This window comes from Plectropomus leopardus, chromosome 5 (assembly GCF_008729295.1).
Source record: "Plectropomus leopardus isolate mb chromosome 5, YSFRI_Pleo_2.0, whole genome shotgun sequence".
Classification (NCBI taxonomy): Eukaryota; Metazoa; Chordata; class Actinopteri; order Perciformes; family Serranidae; genus Plectropomus; species Plectropomus leopardus.
This window is the reverse complement of record NC_056467.1, coordinates 1114225-1124745: the sequence shown is the minus strand read 5'-3', so window position 1 is coordinate 1124745 and position 10521 is coordinate 1114225. Positions and strand designations below refer to the sequence as shown.

Below are 10521 nucleotides of genomic sequence, written 5' to 3'. Positions count from 1 at the left end.
TCTTACATAAACATTTTATTAAACTCATACATACATTTTACATTTACTTACTTTCTTATTCATGTTATTTGTTGATTTCACTCTTTTCCTCTTATTGTCAATATTTTAAGGTAAGGTGTCTCCTTAACAAAAGAGGAAGTGAGTAGAAATTTGTAGGCCTAAATTGTTGGTAATTACAGTGTGAAAGTGTTAATGTTTCAAAATAATTGCTGTCAATATTTAGTTTGCATGTGTCGTCACTTAAAATGCGATCAGAAAGAGGGCATGATGCTTCTCTGTGGCCTAAAGATGAGATGAATTCACTGAGTTTAAATTTAATGAAGTTTGTTTTATTGACAAAGTATTAAATATGAGCCTACATCACGTAATGGCTCATCAGCAGCAGCTCCTGACCCAACCCAAGCTGTCTAAGAGGACGAGGAAAAACTCCCCAAAATCCTCCAAGGAAGATGGGAAGGAACGTCGGGAAAGGCAATTCGAAGAGAGATCCCCTCTCCTCGGACGGCTGGGATTGCTACAGGATCTGCAAAACACAAATGTCCAACATAATAAGTAGAATAACATTATTGCAACAGTCAATTTTCATCCGCTATCCGAGGCCGCGTCGCAGGGGCAGCAGGCTGAGCAAAGTACTCCAGAGGTCTCGCTTCTCAGCAACACTTTCCAGCTCGAGGCGTTCCCAGGCCGGATGAGATATATAATCCTTCCAGCGTGTTACGGGACGGCCCCGGGGCCTCCGAACAGTTGGACGTGCCCAGAACCCCTCCAACGAGAGGCGCCCAGGAGGATCCTGATCAGATTCCCCATCCACCTCAACTGACCCCTTTTTGATGCGAAGTAGCAGCGGCTGTAATCCGAGCTCCCTCCAGAAGACTGAGCTTCTCACCCAAAATCTAAAGCTGAACCCAGAAACCCTGCACAGGAAACTTTCGACCGCTTCCAACTGCAATCTCATTGTTTCATGACCATAGGCGAGAGTCGAAATAGAGATGGACTGGAAAATCAAAAGCTTTGCCTTCCAGCTCGGCTCCACCTTTACCACGACAGTCCGGCACGCCTGCATCACTGCGGACGCCGAACCAAACTGCCTGTCCATCTCACGCTCCGTCGTACCCTCACTCATGAACAAGTCGCTGAGATATTTGAATTCCTTCGCTTGGGCCAGAGAGGGCGATCTACTGCTTTCCGGCTGAGAATCATTGCGTCAGACTTGGAGGTGCTGACTCTCATCCCGACCGCTTTGCACTCGGCTGCAAACCTCCCCCGTGCATGCTGGAGGTCACCGTATGAAGAAGCCAACAGAACCGCATCATCTGCAAAGAGCAAAAATGCAATTCTGAGGTCACCAAATCGGACCCCTTCCTCCCCCCCGGTTGTGCCTTGGGATCCTGTCCGGACATTACGTTTTTTTTTTTTGTCTACTAGCCCGGAGCCTGGGTGAGAGGTTCACCCCAAACAGGTCGCCAGACTATCACAGACACACAGGGACAGACAACCATTCACACTCACATTCAAACCAAATCAGACTCAACAATCAACCTGCATGTCTTTAAATTGTGGGAGGAAACCGGAGCACCCGGAGAAAACCCACCGCGACTCAGGGAGAACATGCAAACTCCGCACAGAAGGGCCCCAGCCGGCTGCCGGGTTCGAAACCTGGAACCCTCTTGCTGTGAGGCAACAGCGCTAATCACTGCGCCGCCGTGCCGCCTACATCATGTCCAATAACATCCCAAACAGAATCGGTGACAAGGAACAACCACGGCGGAGGTCAACACCCACGGGAAACGTGTTCGACTTTGTGCCGAGTACACAGACACAGCTCTCACTTTGGATAAACAAGGACCGGATGTCTCATCACAATAACCCCTGTACCCACTGTCCCCCTGCAGGACCCCCCAGGGGACACGGTCGTAAGCTTTCTTTCAGTCAAAACACACGTAGACTGGATGGGCAAACTCCCAAAATTCCTCCAGAATTCCCGCAAGGATTAAGAGTCGGTCCGCTGCTCTACGGCCAGGATGGAGTCCTTTCCAGCACCCTGGAATAAACGTTCCCAGGGAGGCTGAGCAGTGTGTTAACTGGGACACACCCTCCAGTCCCCATTTTCAACAATGGGAACCACCACCCCGGTCTGCCACTCCAAAGGCACCGTACGCGACCTCCACGTCACGCCAAGACGGCCAAACAACATCCACAGCCGGCAGCATCTCAGGGCGGATCTCATCCACAGCTGGCATCGTGCTGCAGAGGAGCTTTCTGACTTCCTAATTTTATCAGCCTAGTAAAATATATCGTGCAGCGGGAGCTCACGTCCTTGTTCCTGTCAAAGGGAGTGCAGCATTACTTCAATCGTGACATTTAGTATAAGTGCTGATTGCATGATGTGACTTTCTGTTGGGCTTGGGCGGTATCACGGTATACGAGGGTATGGGAAATTCCGATGGCAGGATTTTTAATACCGTCAAAAACACGCATGCTCATCTTTCCATTAACCTAATACTAGAGAGAACGGCGGCCAACGCAGTGCAAGTTAAGAAAACATGCAAATAGACAAAACACAAGCAAATTAAGAAGATATCTTCACCAGTTAGAAGACACATGCATCTCGACAATGCGCTGATAATACCAAAACACACGAAGAAAACGCTACAGTACATCAAAACATGTTAATAAAATACTGCAAATGCAGCAACACATTAAGAAAACACTACAGTACATCACAATACAACATATTAATACAACACTGCAATACATCACAATACATCACATTAATAAATCACTGCAAATACCACCACACACATTAATAAAACATGGTGCATTACATGACAACACGTGACGTGTTTCTTGAGGACACAGTATTGATGCACACATCCAAACGCGCTTGTTTTGGGGGCATTTCTCATGACTTCACTGGAGTCAGTTATCCGTCAATAGTGTTGGATAATTAGCTAAAATGTAAGTGTTTTCAATGCAGTAAATCCGGCCCCCACCCAAAAAAAGATGGTCAGACTATCTGCCACCTTGTTTTGTGGTTTGTGTATATGTTAGGTATTATGGTAAGACTGCATGAATAAAAGCTTTGTTCCAGTGAATCACATTTATTCATATATTTGACAGATTGACTGACTTGTTGAGTGATTCACCTGAATTGAGCTAATAATGCCTATCATATACGCAAACCACTTCTTTTTCGGAGTAGATGGCTTGACTGCAGTAAAAAAATGAAACTAAAAAAATACATTAATAAATAAAAACTTTTACAGCTCATTTTCTAAAACACTGACTAACAGCTGACTCCAGTGATATCATCCACAAACAACAAGTGTGTATGGATGTGTGCGTCACTGCTAAGCATCCTCTGGAAACACTTTCACTGTGTGTAATTTGTGTTGTTTTCTTAATGTGTTGTGGTATTTTTAGGGCATTCGTCAAATGCTGCATGTGTCTTCAAATTGATAAAGTTTTCTTACGGTCACCGTAATTAACCTAATAGTAGAGAGGCTGTAATGAGGGTGTATTTTATGTGGTGCACATCACGTGCTACTAGAGGTCAACAGGCAGCTGAGTTAGTTTTATCTTTTTCTCTAAAATTAGAATAAAGTTAACAAAGCAGTTAAGCTAGTCTTAGTTTGGAGACTTGAATTTAGGGGAATAAATCTTTGTTGCCATTTTGCGAGCTTATTAATTAACGGAAAAAAACTACGAGGTACGCAGCAAAGTCACTGGTGGGGTGGGATGGCACCGCACACAAATACTATCATATACCATATACATGGTGAAATTAGGAAGGTATGAAAAGAAAAATAGATACAGCCCAAGCCCAGAGTGTGTGTGTGTGTGTGTGTGGTGTGTGTTTGTGTGTGTTTTACATACCTTCTGACAGCCTCTTGCTGATCCTCAGTCGTTTTCGGAGGAAGCTCATTGTCTCAAATCCGGCTCTGTGCAACATTTCAAACAGTACCACTCCCAGCTGCCACACGTTGGTAGGGCCGGCCGTGTAGGCAAAATATTTGTACCACTCCGGAGGGGTGTGAGCAGAGGTACCTAGAATACACAGATTTACAAAAAAAGATGGGATGAGGTGAAGCTCACATCACGTAAATGATCACATCACTGATAGAAAAGCTAGTGAACAGCTGGAGTAGAAGATAGATATCTTACCGTAAAAGAGGCGATGACGTGAATTTTTCTTGGTAAAACAGCTCAGGCCGAAGTCGATGATGCGAACCCGGGGAACGTCCGAGCCGGTCTCAATCAGGACATTTTCCAACTTGATGTCGCGGTGAAAAATGCACTTATCATCAAGTACAATTACCGCATTTATGAGCTGTTTCAGTATGATCTGCGAGACAAAAACAGTTTTTGTTAATGATTGAGATTCTGGGTTAGCTGCTGCAATTACAGCGATTACAAGACAAAGTTTCTAAAATAATCTTTCAAGCACACAGGCACTGAAATAGTCAAAAGATTTTCTAATAACGTCACCATGTTCCCACATTTCAACAACTGCTTTGGTAAGTACCAAGGAAAAAATGCTTAAAAACCACACACACAACCACCAGGATCCTCCAATGGCTTACCTTTGCTTCCTCCTCCCGTAGGGAGCCCCCGCGGTCACTGATGTACTGGTACAGGTCTTCGGAGGGAATTGGTCTCTCCAGCACCAAGATGAGCTCCTGGTCCAGATCGTACCAGTCCAGTAGAGAAATGGGGGCCGATTCCCCCGCTGATCCCTTTGGTCCGGCCGCAAGTTCCAACATAACGGCGACCTCCACAGAGAGCTTCTGTCCGCTGGCGTCCTGAAACATCATAACAAAGAGGCGGATGAAGACGAGAGAACTATTTCATTTATCCAGAACACACTCAGTCACAGGGCTCATTCTTACGCTCGGCACAAGGCGATCTGTATCCAGATCTGCTTAATACATCCATGGTTACGACTCACCCTCAAGGGGTAATACTGCGATTACACAACTATTACCAAGAAAATAAAATACATTATCAAAATGTGTTCATGTTTTGGGGCAATTACCTCTCAAGATAAAAAAGCTTTTAGATAGCTACTGCGGAAAGTATGTCGAACCTTAGTAACAACGTGCAACGGACACGATTTCTAGTCCCTCCAGCTAACTTGAACTTGTGCTTTTTATAGATAGTGGGGTTTCCCAAAATGAATAAATATACAAGGTATGAACACAAAAACGCTGAGCTTGTTCAGTCTTGTTTTGGCTAAGATATCTGATTTAAAAAAATCCAAGTACAGATTTAGCTGCATCTGCAAACTTCACATGTATTTCTAAGCAACTAGCCACCGTGTCACAGCACAGCTGATGGAGGATGACAAACGTTTCCAAAAACTCAAGAGAAAGGTAAAGTCTAAACATCAAAATTAATGAGTTTAAAGTTTACACCATGCATGAGTTAGCTGCTACCTTTTATTATTTCAGCTGAATTTCTTTACATCTGTGTAATCTATATCCATTAATACTGCTCTGAAACGCTCCTCGTCCCCTGCCTGATAAATGTACTCTGATCGTAGAATTTCTGCAGGTGCAGTGATAAAGAAATGGCGGACTACTATTTTTAGTGATTAGAAAGGTGTGCCGACATGCTGCATCCAGCACATTATAAATGTCTTGTGGACCAATCAGATTGCTTGGTCGGAACTACTTGTTGTGTATAAGGTGTTGCTCACTTACCTTGTGTTTGCAGAAAACTTTATCTTTCGGGACGTGCTTGATGGCAACCTACAATACACAAACAGAACAATGGTCAGCACTTACTGAACAAACTGGGCTTTTTTTTTGTGTGTGTGTGTGTGTGTGTGTGTGTGTGTGTGTGTGTGTGTAAGAGATTGTGTGAATAATACTTACTGGTAAATTGTCTGATTTGCGATAGCCAGCAAAAACACATCCGCATCCTCCTTGGCCCAGGTGACCCTGTTGCTCGTATTTAGCTTCAAATTCTGTTAAACAGAAACAAACACAGATTTTGTTTCAGTAAATTTGTGAGAAACATCAATTTACACTAAACAAAAAATCCAAACCCTGCATAGCGTTGCGATATCTAACATGGGAATATAGTGTCAATACACGGACCCCAGGTATATATGTAACCAGTTGCTTTTTCCGTTCATAATTTATCATTTTTCTGCAATGTAAATGATGAAAGTGAGAAACTTTGATATTTTATCTTAATAGATAAAACAGGAAATAACAGATTTTTCTTTTGGGGACATAAACTACTGTTGGAAAAAGGTAATAAATTGTAATATATATAGTATCACAATACTGAGCATATTGCAAAATGTTTAAAATCGTGATAACTGTGGCATAAGTATCCTGATAATATCGTATGGTGGGGCTTCTCGTGATTTCCACCCCTAATACTTACCTGCTCCGGCCTCCTTTAGCAGATCATCCTGAATCTTTTCCTTCGTCTCGTCCTTGGTCTGCTCTTGATCCGGGCGCTTCTTCCTCTTCTTGGTCAGTCCTTCGCCGGCTGCCCTCCTCTTCGCGCCTCTCCTGGTCACATCCTCCGCAGATGTGTCGCAGCTCCCTACAGATGACAAAAAACCCTAAACGTCAGCTTGTTGACAGTCAAAAGAGTGAACGTGGACGATAAGTCGTCCCAACAAAATTACATAACAGTCCGTCAATCTCAACATTACTGGACTATTTCCATTTTCTGCTTCTTTATACTTCTAAATCTCTAATATTCACAAGGACTGTTGTACCTTTTTTCATACCTTTGGTTACTTTACAGATTAAAAACACAAAATATAACCAACAAATAAAGTATGATATATTGTTATTGACAAAAATGTATTAATTCCTTGGTGAAATTGACAACCTACCCAGAAATACACTAAAAAACAAAGCTATTACATCATAGCAAGTTTGTTTTACTTTAACTGAATTTTAAATGCAGAACTATTTCTTGAAACAGCGTATTTCTAGATCGTGGTTTTGCTACTTTTATTTGAGTCAGAGGTCTGAATTTTTCCACCATTAGTTGGGTTTCCATTACAGATTTGCGCAAAACTCACGCAATATTTTCCAAATGTCAATATAACACAATTGTGAGGTGACTGTGCTTCCACTGAGTGATATAACGTGACTTCTCCTCTGGCGATAACATTCAAAGAATCATGGCGATGGATGCCCAGAACATCAACAATTTGAGGGTTAATGGAAACCCGCCTGGTGTCTGAACCTCATGTTCAGTAAACTGATGGTGATATATGTTCCCAACAGTAGTGTCACTTGATAAGCCTACCTCTTTCAGAATCTGCTGAGGGAGACGCAGTCTCTTCATTTCTTATTTGGTCCAGTCGCCTCTTTACGAGCTTTTTTTTGGGTCCCTCTCCGTCTTCTCTAACTCTTCTCTTCACTCCTCTGACCCTGACATCCTCCTCAGATGTGCTTGGCTGTTCAGGTTCAGGGAGTCTTAACCTTTTCCTGAGAGTTACCCGTTCAGGTTCATTCTGAGTCTCCTGTTTGGTCTCCTCTTGGTCCGGGCTCTTCTTCATTTTCTTGTTCTGTCCTTCATCATCAGCGGCTGCCCTCTTCTTAGTGCCTTTGCGGGTCACATCCTCCTCAGATGTGCTTGGGTGTTGAAGTTCAGGGAGTCTTAACATTTTCGCAAGGGTTACCTGTTTAGAACTGGACTTCCTTTTTAGCAGCCTGGTCCTGACAGGACGACCCCTGTTCTTGGTCTTACGTTTGGTCTCCTCTTGGTCCGGGCTCTTCTTCATCTTCTTGTTCGGTCCTTCATCATCGGCGGCTGCCCTCCTCTTAGCGCCTCTCCTGGTCACATCCTCCTCAGATGTGCTTGGCTGTTCAGGTTCAGGGAGTCTTAACCTTTTCCCGAGGGTAACCCGTTCAGGACTGGCCTTCCTTTTCAGCAGCTTGGTCCTGGCAGGACGACCCTTGTCCTTTGATGACTCTTTGTTTTGGTCCAACATGCTGCTATCACGCTCTAAAAATGAGAAACAGTTGAACGTCAGTTTGTTGTGAACTATAGTCACTAACCGTATAAATTTGTGTTTTATCATCTCAAAGTACTCAGATTACAGATAGAAAAATAGCTCAACAGCAACAATCAGAGATCCAGCTCAAGGTACTAACTCTGAATTACTCATTACCTCAAAATGTGGGTCATTAAAGGAATACTTCACCCAAAACACGACCATTTGTAAATCACTTAGTCATGTCGTGTTTCCTTGAATTTAAAACAAGCTTTTTTCTCGCCTCCATGGAAAATGGCAAACATTGATTTACTGGGGACCACATTTAACAACAGACGAACTATATCAAAACATCCATTTACAAACTCTCACACAACTCATGCTGTATAATCCAAGTCTCATAGATCCAGTCGTATGCTCCGTACTTCCCAAACACATGCATGTTTGCTAAAACCTCAGTGTTTAAATCTGAGCTGAAAGGTAAACTTATGCTCTTTCCAAAGCCAGACTACAATTCTAACATTTTTTTGTAGCCAAAGTGCATGTGTTTGGGAAGTACGGAGCATACAAGTGGAGAAAGGAGACTTGGATCATACTGCAGTTGTGTTTGTTAACAGATGCTATTGTAAAGTTTTACTGTTATTAAACATGGCTACCAATGAGTCAATAAATTAATTACCAGAGGCATGCAAGAAAGCAAATTTTACTTAACAAATTCGCAGCAACACGACACAACTTACTGATAAAGAAATAGTCATTTTGACAGAGAAGTATTCCTCTAACATGAGTGACTGCAGGTTTTTGTCTGGATTTCTTACCTTGATTTTTCCTGAGGGCTGGAGATCCACGAGTCTTCTTTGGAGAGTCTTCGTGCATCGTAATGTTAAATTATTTTCAATGCAGTAACTGAAGAGTGATCAATAAATCTACCTCCTACCTTCCCGTGTGTCTTCGAGAAAGTCTCAGAGAGTTCTGAGCTCTGATGAGCGGAACACGGAACACGGTGACATCAGGTTTGTGACATCACAAAGAAGTGTTCCGGAATACGCATAAACCGCAGTGGAGGTAATCTTAAAGGGCTCTGCTGTCCACAATAAATTCTGTTTATTTTTGAAAATTATTGTTATTATCTTTACTTTGTATTAATATTATAAAGTAATTAAATCACATCTCAAAATATTTATGCAATGCAAGCATACATACATAAACACATATACATCTATATACAAAAATACACATACGTACTGTGCAAAGATCTTAGGCCACCATAGATTTTATGTACATAATATATACATTTATTGCTTAGTCTCTTTATGAAGACACAAAAATGTACAATGTTTTAAAACAGCAAAAAATGACTTATTCTGACTGAAGTCAATATTTAGTGAGAAATGTGGAATCATACCTACATAACATAAGATAGCTCAAACAATCAATATTTGATGACAGTTCTTGGATGTTAGGATGTTTCTAGGGTTTTGGGACATTTCGGGGATTTTAGGACATTTTCATAATTTAAGGACATGTCTAGGAATTTAGGACATTTTCAGGGTTTTAGGACATTTCTAGGATTTTACAACATTTCTGAGATTTTAGGACATTTCTGGTCTATTACGACATTTCTTGGATTTTAGGATGTTTTTTAAGATTTTAGGAAATTTTAAGGATTTAAGGACATTTGGGGTCTTAGCGAGGACCTCTGGGGGATGTGGGGGATCCTCCACCGGCACTTTTTTTTGATAAACAAGCTCTATTTTGATGCTGTTTTAATCACTCTATGTATACTAAAAGTATGAATAACTTTATTTGTATTGTAAATTAGAAAATGGGAGGCCAGATTTGCCCCGCGGGTTGTTGAGCATCACTGCCACAGTGCATAAAAAGGCACAAAATTGAGCTTTTTTATCAAAAAGCTTTGGATTAAAAACATGAAACAGTTCAGCATACACGCATAAAGAATATATTATATTACCCACCAACATCTCTTACAGTTTAAAGCAGTCTAGAACCGGCCCTGCTTAAAACGATAATGATCTCTGCCCTCCGGTTTTGCAGCCTCTGAATTTAAACTGTAATCATCCGATCAATAAAGACAACAGACAGAACACACTGATCAAGCATTGATCTCCTGCTGCTTGTTTGGAGTTTTGTTGGACTCAGTATAAAGCCCGGTGAACCTCACCCCACCCACAACACCGGACACAAAGTTGGCCTCTATGCACTTTGGTATTATTGTATTATTATTCTAAATATGATCAAAAAAGCAATAAAAGTGCTGCTTGCCTGTATGTCTGTTATTACTGTGACATTCCTGAGGGTGGCAGCAGGAACCATTTAACCACATGTTTGCTAGTGTGAGTCATTCATTCTAGTTGATGTTTTACAGCAAGACTTTTATGAAACAGTATTAAACACAAGAGGCACCACACTGATTCCAGGCTAATGGCGTCATGGAGAATTCAGACTTTATCTTCTTCTGCTCAATTCATCTGCTACTTTTTACTACAGCTTACAGTATATGCAGTGACTGCGCAGTGATGTCATCTTCA

The 10521-nt window shown here is 42.0% G+C and overlaps 1 protein-coding gene across 1 annotated transcript; it reads right to left on the bottom strand.

Annotated features, from left to right (window-relative positions):
- Positions 1–1119: 1119 nt before the first annotated feature.
- LOC121943365 (calcium-dependent protein kinase 2-like) lies at positions 1120–8848 on the bottom strand. The gene is made up of 9 exons (XM_042486886.1): positions 8791–8848; positions 7282–7983; positions 6397–6561; positions 5877–5968; positions 5703–5750; positions 4584–4802; positions 4165–4345; positions 3877–4047; positions 1120–1313 (listed from the first exon to the last, which is right to left on the bottom strand). The coding sequence occupies exons 1-9, from the start codon at positions 8846–8848 to the stop codon at positions 1120–1122; spliced, it is 1830 nt and encodes a 609-aa protein (XP_042342820.1).
- Between the last annotated feature and the right edge of the window lie 1673 nt (positions 8849–10521).